Here is a 20,726-nt window from a genome sequence, read left to right on the forward strand (position 1 = left end):
AGAGGTTGGAGTGAACAGAGGGAGGGGCCGCAAGTCAAGGAATGCGGGCGGCCTCTAGAATCTGGTAAAAGCAAGAAACGGATTCTCTCCTAGACCCTCCAGAATGAACTGGCCCTGCTCACACCATGATTTCAAGATCTCTCACCTCCAGAACTGTATTTTTTAAGACACTAAGTCCAGTAATTTCTTACAGCAGCCATAGGAAACTCATACAGCTTACTTTGCATGAAGCACTGTTGTAGTGATTTATACTTATTATCAGGAAACGTTCAATCAAGGGGTAAAATGATCCAAGGCCCTTTAGGTGGAACATAGAAGGACACGGGTTAAAACCAAGACTGACCGATTGGAGAACCATTCCCTTAGCCACAGGGCGGCACAGACCTTCTCTGTCACATGAGGAGGGTATCTCTGCAGACCCACACAGTCAGAGGCTCACAGCCTGGCCTGGGAGTGGGTGGGAAATGACCCCTACATGCCAGGATGCAAGGCATGGACTGGGTCCCGTGGGTGGAGATGTGATGCAGGTGGAGAGACCAGTGAAGGTTTGAGTGGAATGGGCCAGGTAGCGGGTGGGAAGAAGCGAAATGGATGCAGCGGAGGTATTTTTAGACTCCATTAGACTTGGAGACTTGGGATGTGCGGGGTGAGGGGGAAGGAGGATCGTGGGTGGTCTCTGGCTTGGGTGCTGTGTGATGTCATGTTCTGAGGCAGGCCACCCAAAAGGAGACCCAGAAGGGTCTTTTATGCCACACAGGGCCCATCGTCTGGCAGACAGGCTGGGCTTTAACAGCTTAGGCTGGTAATGGAGTCCATCTTGGTACAATAGAGTTACTTGGCCAGAATTCTGTCCCTTGTGCTACTTGAAGACAGAAATTGCTTGCACAGGGCCAGTTCGTTTGACCCCCACTTCTTAGGAACCAGATAGTAACATATTCTTACAGAAACAGAGCTTGGACAGACCACCTTTGGTTAGATTTTGACAGATTAAGCTTTCCGATTATAAAATTAACCCAAAATCACCATGGATAATTTTGAAAAGGCAGAAAGAAATCCTGTTTAACATAGTTCCTTCTTTTTTCTTATGCAGTGTCTGGTTTTTTTTTTTTAGTTGGGACACTATGGCAAATTATCAAGTAAATTTCTATCCACTTTTAAAGTTTATTTCATTGCATAAGCATTTTTTTCAGTTATTACAAACTTTTCTTAGAAATTATTTTTTATGGCTTCCTAGTTTTCCACTGGGTGGATGTGTTGTGTGGTCAGTTATGATTATATGACTAATCCCCAGTGTTAGAAATCCCTAGACTATATCCACCTTCATGTTATAAATGTAACAAGAGGGCCTTTATTTACTAAATATTTTCTGCATTTAGGGTTGTTTCCTTAAGATTAGAGTTACAAAAATGGACTTCCTAGGCCTAAGGGGATATACATCTTTTTCCCAATTTTTTATTGTGCATCTTACCCATGTTTAAGTATACAATTTAGTGGCATTAAGTACATTCATATTCTTCTACAACCATCATCACCGTCTATCTCCAGAATGCTTCATCTTACAAAACTAAAAATCTGTCCCCACTAAATACTAACCCCCCGTTTCCTCCCTTCCCCCCACAGCCCTTGGTAGCCACTGTTCTACTTTCTGTCTCTATGATTTGGAGGATGCACTTTTTTTTAAGTTTTTATATATATATAATATATATTTTTATGTTTTATATATTTTAAATGCAAAAAATATAAAATATTTTCTATTTGTATATAGAAATATAAATACATATATTTTATATATACATACACATACACATATATAGTCAAATTGCCCTCCAGAAAGTTTATATCGGTGCACCCGTTTTCGTCACCTCCGTAACAGCTTTGGGATTTGGGGATTAAAAAAACTGATCTTTGCTAATTTAGGAGAAAAATACCACCTTGCTTTTGATTAATATTTTTAATACTTGCACAGTATTCCATCCAGGAAGCTGCGCTGTTGTTTAATTGACTGGTTCTCATGAGCTTGTGTGTTTCAGACATTTCCAGAGTTTGGGTTTTATCAGTTACACTGCTGTTAACATCTCTGCGTTTAAAAGCTTAACTGACGGCCCGTGGTGTTTCTGTTTTCCAAGGGCGCTATGATGCCCGGGCCCGAGTCCTCATCTGCCACATGACGTCCCTCTTCCAAGTGCCCTTGGCAGAGCTGGATCTCCTTGAAGAGACGTTCCTTGAGAGCCTGAAGGAAACCAAAGAGGAGGAATCTGAGTAAGAGAGCTCTGTGATCCCCGCCCCACCTGCCAGGAACCGAGAACTGCTGCCTGAGTTCACTTTTCAGATATCCGTCCCCTCTTTCCCATTCCCCCCACTAAAGACACAAGTCACTTCCCTCTCTGGGTCCCAGTCCTGATCTTTAGGAAGAGGGGATTGAATGGATGATTGCTAAGGGCTTGTGACTTCAACATTCCATGGCCCTGACACCCTGCTTCACATCAGGTTCTTATGACAGCTTGTCCGTGGGCCGGAGTGGCCTGGGTTCAGATCCCACCTCTGACATCCATCTGCTTTTTGACCTTGGGCAGGTGCCCCCCACGACTCTAGGCCACAATATTCTCATCTGTAAAATGGGAATAAGGATAGCGTCCTCCCAGGGTCATTGTGAAAAACAAATGTGCTCATATTACAAAGTGCTTGGCCCAGGACTGCGACGAGCAAGTGGTCAGTAGGCATGAGTCCTTCCCTTCCCCCACCTGCCCCTGTATTTACCAGTTGTAGAGCGGCTTTGCTATCTATATACTGTCGGGAGTGGGAAATTATCCTGGCAACTTGCCGGAGCTCAGCTGTTTGCTGAGCACCTTACACAGCATCTAATCCCAGAGCAATCAATCGATCCAGCCACAGCCTAATTGCGGGCTCCTTACACCAGGCACGTCTCCCAGCCTTGGGTTTTGTTTGGCCTCAATGGCCTTCTTTGAGCAGCCAGGTTGTACCAGCTCAGCCCAGCTGGGAAGTTAGCTCTGACGCTAAGTTTAGAACTGGAGCCGCCCTCCTGCCAGGGTTTGAAGGGCAAAGGGAAAGGTTGGTTTCTTGAGAAAGGAGGAAACTTGGTCTGCTGAAATAACCTGAAAACAGACTTGTTTTGACTCTCAGAGTTGTGTCAATAAGCACCCACACCCAGGTCAATTACCGCCATCTCAAGGGCTACCCAGATTCTGGGGATATACTGGACAATCGTAGTATCCTATGTGCCTTGAAATGAAGGACACTCTTAGCTATTGTTTGGAAAGCTTATTGTCAGAAAAAAATATATATATATTACCGAGAGGATTTGTTCTGATAGTACCAGTAGCATCAGATTGGGGAATATGTAAAATCAGAAGTTCCAACACGACCCAGCTCTGCCACTTACCGGCCGTGTGATCTTGAGCAAGTTAGTTAACTTCTCTGGGTCTGAGTTTCCTTACTTATAAAATGGGGATAATAAATAACAGCACCCTGCTCTTAGGGTTCTTGTGGGCTCAGATGAGTTCACACACGTAAAGTGCTTCGAGCAGGGCTTGCCCAGAGTCACTAGTTGATAAATATCATTATCCGCTCTTACGTTTATTATCACTGCCGTTATTACTATATATGGGCTGTTTCTCAGAGAAATACGCCACATGTGGAATTTTTAAATTCAGTATTAGGGACTTTGGAGACCTCTCGGGTTCTATCTGTGGTTTATGGGAAGTTCTGAGAGCCAGGGGAAGCATAGCGGCTGTTCAGCCAGGAGACTTTGTTCTGTTTGATTCTCCTACCAAGCCGCTATGTGGCCCTGGGCACGCTGCTTTCTCTCTCTGGGCACCAGTACCAACTTTTTCACCTGTGCAAGTAGAGGATCAAATTATATACAGGTTGTTGTGTTTTTTTTTTTAACTCTAAGGTTTTATGTTTCCACAAGGTGAGCTTATCACTTGGCACCCCAAGGCGATCCTTCGCAGCGGGGTGTGGCCTTTCTGTTCTTGGGTCCCCATCTGAGCCCCGAGGCCATCCAAGCTTCCCCTACTTGTTTGTGACTTCATTTCTCTGTGCCTCAGTTTCTTCTTCTCTAACATGGGGATAATGGTAGTATCTCCATCACAGGGCTGTGGAGAGGATTAAATACATATCAAAGGCTTGGAACGGTGCCTGACACATAGTAGGTCTTGGTAAACGTCAGCTGGAGGTTGATACTGGTCACATCATAACAACATTGTCAACCAAACTTTTATTGAGTGGTTACTGGATGCAGGCACAAGATGTCACCTCATTTGGTGCTCATAACAAACCCCTCAGGGTTTCGCAGGGGAAGAAACAGAAAGTCAGAGGCGACATAACTCGCCCAAGGCCACACAGCTGGTCAGGGCATCCTCTGATTCAATCTCCATATCCAGTCACTTGCTGCATCCCTCAAGGCGTGGTTGGCCATCCCAGGTTCCTTCCTTGATCCCGAAGAAAGCAGTAGAGATTGTTTTGTTTTGTTTCGTTTTGTTTTGTTTTGTTTTGTTTTGTTTGGGGTGGGGGGAGCTTTCTGAACTTTTACTAGAAAAGCATCTCTAGTCAGCCCGGAGATGAGCTCTCCCTCTCTAGCAACTGGAGAAGGTGAATCCAAAACAGAAGAGGGTGGTGGTGAGCACAGGAGCGTGAGAAATACCCTCTCAAGGGAGACGAGATGGCAGGGAGTGAAACCGATTTGTGGAACCCTGAGACGGGCTGTGCGGCCTCCTGCTCTGTACTAAGTGTCTGTGGCTTCAGCCGGGAGTTTGGCCCAGATCTGCGTTTTGGCTTCAGCATCCGCCTTTGGAAGGCTGACGTGGAATGCCACGTCAGGGTCGTTTCTGGCACTCCAGAGCACGAGTGTGGCGCGTGACTATGACGGCGTAGATTGCCACACTGTCTAACCGGTGGGCGAAGCCAGTAACAGGCACAGGGCTTTATTTGGATTATTGTGTTGCTTGAGTTCCCACTTCCAAATCTAGGATGCATCGTCGCTGTAACTCAGAGCAGATGTCTCCTCTTGTGCTTGAGATATTGAACTTCAGTCAGAAAATTGAAGTAATTGCAGGAGCAGAATGCTGTGATCATTAATGGGACTGGGAAAGCACTTCTTTTATGTACAAGGCAGTTATTAAAAACGTTCAAGTACCATATAAATAAGGAAATCGATGGGCAGTTCAGGTGAACATTAAGAGTGAGAGCTTTAGCAAAATAGCTTTAGGAAAAATATATTCTTTTTGATTCAGCAAATGTTTATAAACATTTAAATAATAATACAAAGCAGAATATCAGAGATTAGAGTATATCGTTTATCTAATCTTTGTAAAATTGATTTGATATACCAGTATTCATACCTTTAAATAAAACAACTTCAAGAACTATATTTACTTTTTAGTTATTTTATTGCCTTTAGGCTGTGAGTTTCCCCCTCCATAAACTCAGCTAAAAGTGATGGCTATCTAGTATCAGATGTGCAGATGTCACTGTAGGAACAATCTAGAAGCAGATGGTGCTGACAAATGTCAAGGGCACCAACTCAAAATGTTGACTATGTTCATAAAAATAAATTTGTAACAATCATCAGAATTTTATAACATTCTAGATTTGTTCTACTGTCCCATAATATCATTCTTGAGGGTGATTGGCCTATGCTATGACTAAATAGCATAGCCAAAATGTCTACTTCGTACCTCTCTGATTTTCATAGATGTAGACAGTGAGTGGGCGAATAGATCACTGCAGCAAGATGTCCACATCCGGTCCTCATGGGAATGATTCGGTTCCGTTCAGGAAATGTTTTCTGAGCACCCTCCAGGTCCCAAGCCCAGGGCCAGCTCCTAAAGGTAGAGGGCGGGAAAGACTCGACCTGTGGCCTGAAGGTTTGGCCCCGTGGTTCTCAAACTTGACATACAGGAGATGTCTGGAGAGCTTGTTACAGATAATTTCCTCAGCCTCACGCCCAGAGCTTCCTAGAGCTTCCGGCCCAAGAAGCTGTGCTTTTAACAGCTACCCCCTGGGGATTCTGATGCAGTTGATCCAAAGCCTACCCTTTGAATCAGTGGTCTAGACTCCAGGCTAAAACAGTGTGGAGGGTTTGAGGGGCCCAGAGTCGGGACATTTAGTTATCTTTGGGGCTCTGGCAGGCTTCCTAGAGGAGGTGACTCTTGAATGATGAATAATGTTTAGCCAGACGAAGATGAGAAGGTCCTTGGAAACAGAGGTTAAGCAGGAGCCAAGGTACGGAGGCATAGGCAGTATGCGTGCAGGAGTTCAGTGTTTCTAGAGGGTAGAGTATAAGTTAAGAAGCGATGAGCAATGAGGCTCTGAAGGAGGCAGGCACCAAGTCATTGCGGGTCTGAGTGTTACCTGGAGAGGTGACACTATCTTCAAGGCAAAGGGAGGGCCAGGAGCGAGAAAGAGAGGGAGGCAGACAATGGTGATTCTATCTTCCTGCGTGACTTTAGTCACTATGGTGCTGCTGTCATCATCCTTCTATTTCCAGCCCCTAAGTGAGAAAATTGAGGCTCAGAAAAATTGGGTGAGCCAGAGAGATCGTGGCAGAGCTGGCCTCAAGTACCTCTGCCCCAAACGCCCGGGCTATTTCCCAGGCAGCGTTTGTTGAATGAAATGCTGCCTGACTCACAGAGCCCGCTATTTGTCCCATTGCATGTTCCTGTTGTACATTCCTCAGCAATTTGAATTTCCCCTCAGGCCTTGAACTTTGCCAAAAGCAACTAGTTTGCAGGCTTGGGGTTTGCGCTGAGTAGTGCTAGCAATTAAAGACCAAGGTATGTCTCCTGCACTTAGGAAGAAATTGTCATAATGAAAGCGATGATAAGAGCAACAAACATATCAGAAAGAGCACAATATGCCAGTGCAGTGTGTGGATTATTTCATTTAACTCTCAAAAAACCCCTGGGAATGAAATACTATCATTATCCCCATTCGTTGGAGGAGGAAACTCAGGTGGGATCGGTAATTTGCGCATAGTCACGAAGTTAGTGTGTGACTCTGTCGATTAGGATAGGCTGTTTTGCTTCAGGAACAAATGACCTCTAAATCTCAGTGACTTACAGCAATGCAGGTGCATTTCTTGGTCATGCTGCATGTCCACTACAGACTGGCTGTGGTTCTAGTCCATGCTGTCTTGGTTTTGGGTCCCAAGCTGACAGAGTAACAACCTCTATCTGGAACATTGCCAGCTTCAGGGCAGTGCAAAGGGAGACTTACCAGCCTCCTGCACTGACTTGAAGATTTTGCTGGAAGTGACACACATCCTTATCACCTACCTTATCACCTACGTTTCATTGGCTAAAGCAAGTTATATGACCATTCAGTTCAACAGGGCAGGGATGTATAATCTTTCGGTAGAGAGGACCAGAGCAGGAAGCACTAACTGAGTATTCGGTGGATGGTGATACACTAGCACCACGGGTTGTGTTTGCGGGTTTGAATCCTGGCCTCAGAACCCACGCTCCTACTCGCCATCCGCCTTCCGCTTTGCTAGATGTGTGTGGTTCAGCCTCATCCCACACATCTGATGGCATGAATTTCAGTCAGGGAAAGCCAGGGCCTGTGATGTGCCTGGAGATTTTTATCGTCGGTTTCCACTTCTCTGCAGCGAAGCAACTGAGCAGTGCTGTGCCGTACACCCAGGAGATGCTTAGGACAAAAGTTGGTTAAGACGAGCTGGCAGAGCACCAAAAGGCAGAGCAGATCCCCGAATGCCCAGCCCAGATCCCATTTCTTTTTGATGACTGGAGGAGGAGCTGTTTCTCACCCTCACGTGTGGTGCATGAGGAAAGAGAGGGAAAGGAAATAAGTACTGGTTAGTACCTCCTTGTTCTGCTCACCGAGACGTGGCACCCAGGACCCCCGCACCCAGGCCGCTCTCAGTAACAGTGTGTCGATTGAATGGGTGAAGAAGGAAGGAACTTCACTTTTACAAACCAACTACCTTAAGTAGGTGTTATCATCCCCATTTTACAAAAGGGGAAACTGAGGCTCGGGCAGATCAAGAGCCACCGTTTTAATCACCACTCACGGTGTGCCACTCTGCCACGTGCTTGACAGACTTTCTCTTCATTGGTCCCCACAAGCCTTCAGGAGGGAGTTACCATTAGCCCTTAATTTGCCTGTAATATGAGTACGGTAATGAAACTATTTCTAGGATAAGATAAACCATGTGAACTACAAAGCATGATAGCTGGCATTCAGGAATTCCTCAATAAATATTAACCATTTCTCTTTTATTATTACCATCATCTGCTATCACTCTAAACACTAAGTGAGTTGTCCAAACTCCAACTTCAGTTCAGAGTTCGCACTCGTGACGACCGCCCCAACTGGCCCTCAGTCTCTTGTCCTGCTCTTTGTTGTCCCAAAGCCCTGAGGCCTGGGTGTCCAGCTGTTCACGGGGCATTAGTGACACTGTTGAACACTCACAGTGGCCATTCTCAGGATTCTCCTGACTCTAAATGCTTCTCTTCTGCCACATTTTATAGCCTTTAAATTTCAAGTTCGAATGAATTTAGCCAGTGCCCCAAGGCCAAAGTCTCCAGTACAGACATTTCTTTAACCCATCTTTGAAATGATGGAGGTGAGCTCAGAAGGCAGAGTCGGGGGGAAGGGAAGGGAAGAGGAGGATGATGGAGTCTGTGATTCTATTCAGTACTTGTTCTGGGTCCACCTACTAAAAGATATTTTTGTGCTTCTTTCGCTATTATTATTATTATTATTATTATTATTATTATTATTTTCTTTTGTCTTTTCATCATTCAAATTGCAACCCTGTTAGGATGGATCCGTTGGGTAAGTAGCGCATCCCACACACTGGGATTCCTCAGCTGGGTTTTAGAATGTTTTCAGCTTTTTAAAACCCTTGATGGGCCCAAGGTGACTTTGATACCTTGCTCTGTGTGACAGAGTACCCAGCATTGATTCCAGTTTGGGGGTTGGGGAGGCAGGAAGGTCTCAAAGGTCCCAGGCACAGCCGGCTCTAAAGACCATCCTCTTCTCCCCCAGAACGGCAGAGGCATCCCGGAAGAAGAAAGAAAACCGGAGGAAATGGAAGCGTTATCTTTTGATAGGCCTGGCGACTGTTGGAGGCGGGACAGTAATCGGTAAGGGCAGCTCCAGGTGAGACTTTGGTGGCGCATGGGCCAGTGCAGTACGGAATGAGGGATGACACCAGGCTGGGAGCAAGAGTGGAGAGTGCAGAGGATCAGTGGGAGGTGGCCCCAGGCACATAGTAGGTGCTTTGTCAGCAGAGTGTCCATTAATATTGTTAGCAGCCTCCATGGGAGGTGGTGGGAAGCTGATAGGGGAAGAACCCAGCAGGCCACGTCCCCACTCCCGCCTTTACCCACCATGGGCTGTTTTCCTTACAGGAGTGACTGGGGGTCTCGCTGCCCCTCTTGTGGCTGCTGGAGCTGCGACAATCATTGGCAGTGCTGGGGCAGCAGCCCTGGGCTCGGTGGCTGGCATAGCTGTCATGACCTCGCTGTTCGGTGCAGCTGGGGCTGGCCTGACAGGTAAGGCTCAAAAGCAGTGGTGGGCTATAAGGGATTTTCAGCCAGGGTGGCCCAGCTCCTAAAAGGCACGCTCTGATTCTCCCCAGTGATGGCTCCCCAGAAGATAGAGGAGGAGGCTTTTCTCATGCTGAGTCCCGTCCCTGCCAGAACCTGCAGCAGGCTTCACAGAGAACTGGGCAGTAGCTTGGCATGAGTTGAGATGAGGGCTGAGCGTGAGAAGCTGCACCTTGTGTAGACTTCCGGAGAACGGTCTAATTGGACCCGCTTGTCACCATTTAGGAAGTTTCCAGATAAGCTGCCTCAGAGAAACAAGGGCTCCCTCATGTAAGACAGCACATGGCAACCCTTCATTTGCCAGCATCACCTGGGGGAGCTTCTCCAAATCCTATGTGTCGACAGCCCCCCAATCCCACACAGAGATTCCTGTTCCACGTCTCATGTGGGCGCGTCACTTCCCGCATTGAGAATCTTGGTCAGTTTGATCCACTTTTACTGAGAGGAGTGTGTTGTACCCCTAAAGTTTGTGGACAGGAAAAATGACATAGAACCTATGGAGTTGGGACGGAGCAGTGGTTGTGAGTCTGGGCTCTGAGTTCCAGCCCCAGCTCTGCCACTCGGGGGCTGGCCAGCCTCCGGAAGCCTCTTACCCTCATCTGTAATCGGAGACGATAATGGCACCTACCTTAACAAACTAAAATACAAGACATTTGTCCAGGGGCAGGGCACGCAGTCAGGGCTCATTGTGTGAGTGTGTGAGCATAGAGAGTCACTCTGACTGACGTTCCCCAGGGTCCCCACTCACCTCCATTCTCGTGTTTGTATCTGGGTCTTTAGGGTACAAGATGAAGAAGCGCGTTGGGGCCATCGAAGAGTTCACGTTTCTGCCTCTGACGGAAGGCAGGCAGCTGCACATCACCATCGCCATCACAGGGTGGCTGGCATCCGGCAAATACCGTGAGGGCCAGGGGTGGAGGCGGGTGGGCATTGGATGAGTCGCACCTGCTGCTCTGGGCCAGACCCTGGGATAGGCTCTTGCCCCCGTATGTCTTTAGAGGATGGGTAGGGGAGCGCCATTTAACAGAGGAGGAAACTGAGGCTCAGAGAGATGAAGAGACTTTATTCCACATCCATGTATTCATTCATCCATACGTCACCTATGCATTCAACTCTCTAACCATCCAGCTATCTACCCATCTATCTACACATCCATCCATTCATCATCCACTCACCCAGCTATCCATTCATCATCCACTCACCCAGCTATCTATTCACTCATCCACTTACCCATCCACCCATCTATCTACACATCTGTCCATCTATCCATCATCCATCCATCCATCTAACTCTTCATCCATCCATGTATCCACCGATCTATCTACACATCCATCCTTTCATCCTTTATTCATCCAACTGTCCATCCACCCATTATGGCACCCATCTGCCCAATTATCTACCCATCTATCTACACATCCATCCATTCATCATCCACTCACCCAGCTATCTATTCACTCATCCACTCACCCAGCTATCTATTCACTCAACCACTTACCCATCTACCCATCTATCTACACATCTATCTGTCCATCCATCATCCATCCATTCTTCCAACTATTCATTTATCTACCTTTTACACATCTATCTGCACATCCATCCATTCATCCAATTATCTATTCATCCATCCACCCACCCATCCTCCTGTCTATCTACACATCTATCCATCCATCCATCATCTATCCATCCAGCTATTCATTCACTCACCCGTCCACCCATCCATCCATCCGTTCAGCAATATTTATAGAGTACTGTATACACCATTTGCCAGACACTGATCCAGGCCCTAGGAATTTAGTAGTGAGAAGCACAGTCATGGCCTCTGCTCCCATAGAACATATGGTCTGAGGCAGAAGACAGACCGTTACACAAGTAATTACATAAGGGAAATTTATGGATGGCACAGTAGGAGACGCACAGTATTTCTGGAGAATGAGGGAACATTTCCCAGAGGAAGCAGCATTTAGGCTAAGGACTGGCTAGGAATTGGCTGAGTAAAGAAGGAGCAAGAAATGTATATACCCAGTAAAGGGGCAGCATGTACAGAGGTCCAGGGATGCAAAAGAACCAAAAAGAGCACAGAACGGCTGGAGCAATGAGCTGGAGGACAGGAGTGTGAGCAGGGCCAGGTCACGCAGGAGCATGTGAGGCCAGGAGTTTGAATGTTCCCTCAGAGCAGGTGGAATATCGCAAAGGATTTAAGCACGTAGGCGAGAGGTCAGTACACCCTGGCTGTGTGACCTCAAGCAAGTTCCTTAACCTATCTGTGCCCCCACGACTTCATTTGTAAAGCGGGACTAATTATTCATGCCTTTCAAGGTACTTACAAAAATTAAATTAAACAAGGTAACGTGTGTCAGGCACCTGGTTTCTCACTGGCATTCCACAAACACTAGTTTCCTTTGCCCCCGCTCTAACTCGAACGTGCGTGTTTTAGGGGATTCCGCCAAGGTGGTATTGAGGACTGACACCATGGCCAGCTCAATGCCTGGCTCACGTTTGCAAGTACCCAGTGTGAGGCTCAGCAAACAGTCCCTCGCTCAGAGGGAGAACAGGGTGGGCCAGGGAATCTGGAGCATTGCAACCGGACACACGTGCCCAAAGCCTCCTAGTTCCCAAATCTCTGGGATCCGAGGGTGCAAGTCAAGCTCTTCTAAACGACACAGAAGAAGGCAAGTGGGAAAACGTTCAGGCTCCGTTCAGAGGCATTGCCTGGTACCAGAGTCCTGTTAGTGTGTGACCACTAGGCCCTGTCCCCACACACAGTGAATCTCTAACCGTTGACTGAGCACCTGGTACTCAGGCATTTTACCCATGCAATAGCAGCTTGATGCACATCGCCCTCTGAGTTGGGGGCTCTGTCTGTTCCACTAATAGCTGCCACTCATTGGCAGGGGGTGGGCCTCTTGTCCCCCCGGCCAAGGGTAAGTGGTCCCTTGTGGCTGCCTATCTGGGAAAGTAGGGGTGCGGCATCCTCTGTCACAGACAGGAGAGACGCCACCTACCTGTGTCCTCCCCAGGCACCTTCAGCGCCCCATGGGCTGCTCTGGCCCGCAGCCGTGAGCAGTATTGCCTGGCCTGGGAAGCCAAGTACCTGATGGAGCTCGGCAACGCCCTGGAGACCATCCTCAGTGGTCTTGCCAATATGGTGGCCCAGGAGGCCCTAAAGTACACCGTGTTATCTGGTAAGCCTCCCCATCCCCATGGCCAGCAGCATGCGCACCGTTCCCAACCCACGCTGGTACCATCCCTCTGCATACCTGAGGCCCCGGGTGGACCAGGCACTGTGCTGGGCCCCGGAAGCAGAGAGGTTAAGGCTACATTCCTGTCTGTGAGAAGTATACGGTCTTTGTGGGGAGGAGGCAGGTGAACAGCCAACAACATTATTATGTAAGATATCAGTTAGATATTGCTGCATAAGAAGCCACCCCAAAACTCAGTGACTTAAAATAATAATCATTTGTCGTAATAACTCGGGAGCCATGAGGCTTCGTTTGGCTGATCTTTGCTGGTCTGCTTATGCATCTGTTGGTCAATCGAGTGTCCACGGATCTAGCCTAGCCTCGTCTGGGGCAGCCCGGCTCTGCTCCCTTTGTCTCTCATCCCCCTCCTGGGATCCACAGGCTAGCCCACACCAGCGGTAGAGTACAGGAGAGGCTAGCCCCGATGTGGAAGTCTGTTTCAAGTCTCACTCCTAGGAACAACTCGTTGGCCAGAGGAAGTCACGTGGCTGAGTCTAGAGTGAATGTGCAGGGCAGAGGGACCAGGGGAACCATAGAGCTTCGAGGCAGAGCATGAGGGTACGGTGCGAAGGGACAAATTAGGGCCATTTTTGGAATCTCACGCATAACAGATGCTTGAGCAGAAGGGATCTAATCCATGTGTCAGAAATGCAGGAGCTTCAGTTAGCAATTTGCCAACACTTGGAAAACGTACAGATCCCAAGTTAGAGAGTGCGCGCACTCACTCGGGCTTCCGTTAGCCAGCCAGTCACTCCCTACAGTGACCGTCACTGCCTTCGTCACTGATATCCCACCTCCCCAGGTATCATAGCTGCCCTGACCTGGCCGGCCTCACTCCTCTCTGTCGCCAATGTCATCGACAACCCCTGGGGCGTGTGTCTCCATCGATCAGCAGAGGTTGGCAAGCACCTGGCCCACATCCTGCTCTCCCGCCAGCAGGTACCTGGGAATGGCTGTGGGTGGGGGCCAGAGGGGAATCGAGGGGGTGGACTTGTGCGTAGACATCAGCCCTAGAGACAAGCCCATGTGGAGTAGCGTTAGGGGAGTGGATGGTCTTCACTGCTCCTCCAGTTCAAGTCATGAAAATATCCTAGTACGGACCAGTAAGAATTATAGACTGTGCATCACTTGCAGGTAATTAGGTGAGGACTGAATGGGAGAGGCATCTGCAGGTATGGACAAGGCCAGGTATTCTTTCCTAGAAACATAGAGCTACCATCTGAGCAGCTGGTCGGTGGCCCAAATGCCATGTAATGTGGTCTGGGTTACATCCACATGCAGGCATTCGAGGGCTAGAAAGTGAAATGATGGGCGTTCCTAGAAGTCTCACCTTCACGTCCCCTGGCCAGGACTCAGCCCCGTGGCCATGCTACAGGCGAGTTAGAGAAACTCAATCTGTCGAGGGCTGGAAAGTGGAATGATGGGCGTTCCTAGAAGTCTCACTTATTGCCTCCCTTCACGTCCCCTGGCCAGGACTCAGCCCCATGGCCATGCTACAGGCGAGTTAGAGAAACTCAATCTTTGGCTGGGTAGCCGTGCGCCAGGAAAACTCAGGAGTTCTGTTACCGAGGACGGGGAGGATGGGTGTTGGCAGACGAGGAGCAGCCTTTGCCTCGAGTTCCCACAGCATCGCAGCACTATTTAACGGAGGGTTTTCTGTGGTCGTAAAGGGAGGTGGGGGCAGGGGAGGGTAGATCCACGTACCGGCATGAAAACGGGGAAAAGAAATAGACTGGAGAGAGCAGACCAGACCTTTGGGGCTCATCTGCTTCTTCCCTCTTCCACGCAGAACTCGTACCCACATACCCCAGACAACTTTCTTTTTCTTATGAGCTGCCTTTTCTACAAGTTCTTTAATCAGAAAGTTTCTCTTTACATCCAACTCACTACCTGCTCTCATAATTTAAGGCCAATGTTCCATGTCGCGCTTTCCTATCTAGGAAGAGAACAGCTGTCTCTACCATGTTACTTTTTGCTGTTTACCCATCGCACCTGGGGGTACCTCCCGCCTCCTCTTTCTGGCCCTAGAAGGGCCCCGCTTCACAGGGCAGATGAGTCCTGTGTCCTGGGGAAGAAGAGATGGCGGCTGGATAATGATTCGAGGTGAAAGGGAATTAACCCGGCCAGAGGCCGCCTGTCGGCCTTGGAGGAAGCCAGCTGCCCTGGCAGGTGCGCTCCTGCGTAGGTGAGGGCTCCGACTCCCCTGATTAAGACATCAGAGCTGGGGGCCGGGAGTAGCACATGCGTGATTCATTACGGCACTGAGGAGTGGGCAAGGGCCGTTCTCATCAGGGCTGACGTTTTGCTGGAACTTGCCGTGTCCCCTCCCAGACATCTGTGTCCTTTCTTCCCCAGGGCCGGCGACCCGTCACGTTGATTGGCTTCAGCCTGGGAGCCAGAGTCATCTACTTCTGTCTGCAAGAGATGGCTCAGGAGAAAGGTAAGGCTGGCTTATTGTCACCAGTGAAAACCCTTCCAAGCTCATCCCCCAGGCCAGAGGTTCTGGACCAGGGGTCGTAAGTCTTATGATTGTGTTCCCAACTCATAGAAATAATAGTTAAAAGCTTTAAATAGTTTGAAAATAGACAAAATCGTTAAGTCATTTGGAAAATTGTTTATCTTTTCTGTGTGTAGATTAGAGTGGATGTGAGGTCACATGATGTTGGCCTGGGGTTCTGATGTGCATTCTTGAGTGGGAGGGAAGGGAGCGGGAGAAGTCTGAAATCAAGGTGTCAGCGGGGCCACGCTCCTTCCGAAGGCCCTGGGGGAGAACCCTCCCCTGCCTCTCCCAGCGTCTGTGGCTGCCGGCTGTCCCCCCGTGCTCCTCTGCTGGTGGCTGCAACTCTCCGCTCTCTGCCTCCATCTCCACATCACCTCCTTCGTGTTGTCTTCTCATCTAAGGACAGTGGCACTGAACGTAGGGCCCATCCAAACCCAGGATGATCTCACCTCCGGACCCTTAACTAATTACATTCACATAATTTAATTACATCTGCAAAGACACCTTTTCCGAATGAGGTCTCTTTTGTAGGCTCCAGGTAGATGTATCTTTATGGAGGGGCTGCCATTCAACCCACTACAGACACCTTTGGGAGTGTGGCATGCCTTCCAATGACAGACTTTCTGTGCTGAGGCAGCAGAAAGCTTGAGTGCCATTGCTCTGGGCCTCCGGTGGGTGAGGGCTCGGGGACAGAATGCCAGTTTGGGACAGATCTGTCATCAGAGGCTGCCCATAGGAGGAGGTTGGGGACTGAGGTGCAGAGCTTGGGGCACTCGTGAGTGGTCACTGTTTCGTGGGACCCAGACTGACCTCTCTCCTAGCAAAGCATAGCAGCAGCAGGACCCTGAAGAAAAGAGAAGGGGCTGAGACGGGCTCCTGGGCCTGAGAGCAGAGGGTGGTTGGGAGAGGCACTGAAGTGACGCTCAGCATTGTCCCTCAGGATTCCTTGAATGCCCCTCTGAGCCTGTTTCCCCACTTAGAAAATAGAGTTAATAATTCCCACCCCATGTGGTCGCTTTAAGGAGCAAGGGAGGTGCCCGTGTATAGTAGTTTTGCAAATTGTAAAACCCATCATTGACCAAATACAGCTCAAGGATGTCAGTTTGCAGCCGCTGCCCTTCAGGGTTTTTGCCAACCTGAGACTCCCCCTGAAAATGGCCCCTGGCCACTCTCCTTGGTCTGCCAGAGTGTATGATCTGATTGCTGACCACTTGCTGGCAAACGAGGACGGGTGGGAAAGTCTGCCGTGGAACAGGTGAGGGAACAGGTGAGTCCAAGGCTGACAGGTGTTATTTTCAGAGTTGGCATCACCAGCAGGTGTGGGGGAGACCCGGGAGCTCGGTGGCATGATTCGTTCCTGTTCTTTATCTTTTGCTAAAATGTCTCCCCAATGTCACCTTGGATGGAGGACCAGAGCTGTCTTCCTGGTTGCAAAGGCGAGGGGGATGTGCCATTTGGGGCACTTACCAGGGGAGGGCCAAGCCCCTGTAGCTTTCAACAGCCTCCTTTTCACCTGGTTTTGCCCGCATCAGGAAGCAATGAGGAGGTACCTCGCTCCTATTTTCAGCAGCTTTGGGTTAACCTGGGACCACCAGTTAGAAGGGCCGGAGGAGCCGGCTCTGAGCCTTGTTCACCAGGCTGGGGTCAGAGGTCAGAGGTCAGCCGTCAGCCGTGTACACCAGGCTGGGGTCAGAGGTCAGGCAAAAACCACTGAGGAGCCAGGGGTGAATCTGGGCCTCTGGCAAAGGTGAGGTTCCATTTCTACTGCGCCGAACCTGTGCCTTCCCTTTCTGTACACATTCCTACCCCTCCCGGGCATCAGCAGAGACAGAGCAAGTCAAAAAGGCATCCCTTTCCTGCCTTTCCTGCTCCATGTGGTACAGATAATCCAGCTGGGACCTTATGGCTCACGAGGAGGAACCCCCTGGGTACCCACAAGGTCTCCCTATCCTCAGTGCTTCAGCCCTCCCAGCAAATGACTTTGTTGAGCTGCAGCAACACCATCGACTCCTACTGCGTAAATAATGCCACATCTGTGTTTCTGCGACTTTGGGCAAATGATACCTATTCTGGCAGAATCTCTCTTGGGAGAAATAAGGAGACTGTTTCTCAGACAAAACACAGCCTTTGCCTTAAAAATGTGCGGGTTACAGAGCGGCAGGACGGGTGTATCTGTCAGCATTTGCTGCAGTGATGCCACGTAACGAACCACCCCCAGACTCAGAGGGTAGCAACACCAAATGTTTTCATGTTCAGAATCTGCAGGTTGACTCTAGTTTGGTTTCTCTAGAATAGATTCTGCGTCTGGCTGTAAGCTGGGTGGCCTTGACTCAGGTCTGCTCCACGTGTGTTTGTCCTGGTGCAGGTGAAGGGGCAGCAGCCACCCACGGCAGGCTCTCCCGTGGCCCTCGCTAGAGTACCAGAGCCAACCCGAAGCACCGTGCACGTTTCAGACCTCTGCTCGTGTCGTAATTACTAACATTCTGTAGTAGTTATTTATTGCTACAAATGACCTCTCCAAACAGGGGCTTAAAACAGCAATAACTAATCATGTTTCACGATTCTGAGAGTTGGCTAGGCAGCTCCTCTCCTGGCTCACTGGTCAGAGCTGTAATGCTGACCTCCCTCACTGGCCGTCGGTGCTGGCCGTCACCTGGTGCCCCTCGGTCCTTCCCTGGGGGACTTCTCACCCTCCGGTAGGCTTGCCTGACCTCCTTACCTGGCCTTCTCAGGACAGTTTTAAGAGGGCAAGAGTGAAAGCCGCAAGGCCTCTTAAGGCCGAGGTTCCAGAACACATCACTTCCGCCCCATTCTGTTGGTCCAAACAAGTCACAGGCCCAATCAAGGAGACAAAGAGGGAAATAGATTCCTCTTCTGAGTGGAAGGGGTGGCAAAGAATTTTCAGCAAGTTTGCCTCTTCCACACATGCTGCTGGCCAAAGCAAGTGATGGCCAAGCCTTGGGTTAAGGGGTAGGGGCAGCGTGGTCCGCCCACAGCACAGAGGGAAGGGGGTGAATAGCTGCCAGGCAGTAATTCAGACGGTCGTGCTGAGGGGAAAGCAGCACAGCATGGGCTTTGCAGTCAGCTGAGACCTGGGTCTGAGTCTCGCCTCTGCTCAGCTGGGTAGCCTGGGTTGGGCAAGGACACAGTCTCGCTGGACATCCATCTCTCCATTTGCAAAAGAGGTTAATATCACTCCCGGGCAGTGGCAAAGGCCAGAGAGCATGGCGGTCAGTTAGCCAACCCAGTGCCGGGTCCTGGTCAACACACCCTCTGAGGTGCTCCCTACAGGTCCAGGGCGTGGCTGCAGACTCCCCTTGCTCTCTAAAGCTTCTCCCTCCAGGGGAGGCTCTTGAAATGTTGTCATCCTCTGTGCTGTCACCGATTTGCTCCTTTCATAGTCATCTTTCCCCCAACCCATGCGGCAGACCACCTGCCAGGCTCCTCGTTACCTCGGGTGATGTGATCTTATTAACAGGAGCGATCCTCAGTGTAGAGAGGAAAGGCATGTCTTTGGCTGCAATTAACATAAATTACATGTTAACTTCAGGTTGTTAATACAAGCGAAGTCTTCAATTCCCCTACTGATCAAATTGAATTAATTACCATGTCGCACTTGGCTGTGAATTCACCCATCAGCTGCCTCCGGAAGGTGAAGCTGGAAACTGGTAGGCAGGAGGCAGGTGGCCTCTAAGTGACAGGGCTAGTTAGTGAGACACTGAGATGTTCCTGTACCTCAGACTTGGGGGGATGGTTCCCAAAACAGCTGCCTTCTTGCCTCCTTCCTGGTCACTGCTCCCTCCCCTGCATCTTCGTGGCCCACCCAAAAGAATGGAGCTTCAGTATTAGGCAGTCCTGGATTTGCGTTCCAACTTTGTCACTGACTAGCTGTGGGAGCTTGGGCAAGTCACTTAATCTCTCTGAGCCTCAGCATCCTCATCTGAATTTGGAATGTTTACCTTGAACGCTCGCTGGATGATTAAAAGGAATGTAAAAGTACCCACCCTAATTTGAGTATGCGCAGTAAAGGTTTCTTCCTGTAAACGCTAATCCGAGGTCCGACTATGCACAGGGAACTGTGAGGCGTGTGGTGTAGAGAGAGGAGCTGGTCATCGCTTCGTGTTCACTTCCGGACCCCTCTGTTAGACCGCGAACCCCATGTAGGCAGGATCTACCTGCGTCCCACCTCCACCTCGGCGCTCAGCACATTTTGGGTGCTCAGGAAAATGGACTTCGGGTGAAGGACTCAAGCCCATGCTGAGGTACTCATGAGCCAGGGGCAAACTCACCGCGTTCCAGGCCATGTACTAAGCACTTCCATGCAGGATCTCAGTCAATCTCACAGCAACCCCAGGGGGTATTCTCCAGGGTCCACAGATGAGAAAACTAAGGCCTCAGGGGTATGCCTTGCAAATCCTAAATGACAGAGGCGGGACTTCATCCCAGGGCGTCTGGCTCCAGAGCCCTCACTCCTAATCACTGTACTCTACTTTGCAAAGGACCTAGACCTTGGACTCTGGGTAGGGGTCATCCAGTCGAGCTAGAGAGAAGGGTGTTCCAAAGAGTCCACCCAGCAAGGCCAATGCAGGCTTTTCTGGGGTGTCTGGGAATGTTAAGTATAGTGTCTCTATGCCTATGAAAGGGGACTGAAGTGGAACTGTGGGAAATGGTTAGGACAGGAGCCTGGCACAAGGTCTCTAATGCCTGGCTAAGGGGTCTGACAGGTTCGTCGCTGTGGTCCCTGGCTCGTGGAGTGAATGAGTAGTCGGGCAGGCCCTGTGGACAGAGGAGCTGGAGGGAGGTCAGGGCCAAACAGCCTGGAGTTCACCCATGTACACACTCACACACTCACACACTCCCACACACATGTGGCAGCAGCTCAGCCCACCCCAAGGACCTCTGACACCCCACTATTCTCTAGATGAGGTTCAGAGTTAGCATGACTCACAGGGCCCCACTCATGATCTGCCTTCCAGCATCTTCCCCCACTGCTTCCCACCTCACACCGGGCTCCAGCCAACCAAGCTCAGTTTCCAAACAGACCACACACATCTCCTTTTCCAGATAATTCTCACTCACTTTCCAGGTCTCACTTTGGAAGCTTTCTCTCTAACAATAATGACAATAATAACGACAATAATAATAATAATAATAATAATAATAATAATGGCAGCAGCACACATTTACAGAACACACTCTGCATTTCCACGTGCCAGGCACAGTTCCGAGCTCTTCACACATATTACCTTGTAATCTTTTCAACGACTCTGCCCATTTCACAGAGGAGTAAACTGAAATAACAGAGCTTGGGTAACTTGCCCAAATCACAGGGCTAGAGGGTGGCAGAGGTCATGTGATAATCTGGATAGAGATCATGTGATCTTGACTCCAACG

At 49.5% G+C, this 20,726-nt stretch overlaps 1 protein-coding gene across 7 annotated transcripts in view; it reads left to right on the forward strand.

Moving 5' to 3' along the window:
• Positions 1–20,726, forward strand: part of TMCO4 (transmembrane and coiled-coil domains 4) — an 82,611-nt gene that overhangs the window by 26,068 nt on the left and 35,817 nt on the right. For 5 of the 7 annotated variants that reach the window (XM_025041318.1, XM_006924496.3, XM_025041319.1 and 2 more), the window contains 7 exons: positions 2,127–2,259; positions 9,031–9,128; positions 9,396–9,539; positions 10,374–10,493; positions 12,611–12,775; positions 13,635–13,771; positions 15,188–15,272. In XM_025041318.1, the coding sequence (XP_024897086.1) occupies positions 2,127–2,259; positions 9,031–9,128; positions 9,396–9,539; positions 10,374–10,493; positions 12,611–12,775; positions 13,635–13,771; positions 15,188–15,272 (882 nt within the window). Of the gene's footprint in view, positions 1–2,126; positions 2,260–9,030; positions 9,129–9,395; positions 9,540–10,373; positions 10,494–12,610; positions 12,776–13,634; positions 13,772–15,187; positions 15,273–19,404; positions 20,681–20,726 lie in introns of those variants that run through there. The other 2 variants (XM_025041321.1, XM_015598955.2) reach the window with 2 other exon arrangements.

This window comes from Pteropus alecto, unplaced genomic scaffold (assembly GCF_000325575.1).
Source record: "Pteropus alecto unplaced genomic scaffold, ASM32557v1 scaffold39, whole genome shotgun sequence".
In the NCBI taxonomy this organism is placed as follows: domain Eukaryota; kingdom Metazoa; phylum Chordata; class Mammalia; order Chiroptera; family Pteropodidae; genus Pteropus; species Pteropus alecto.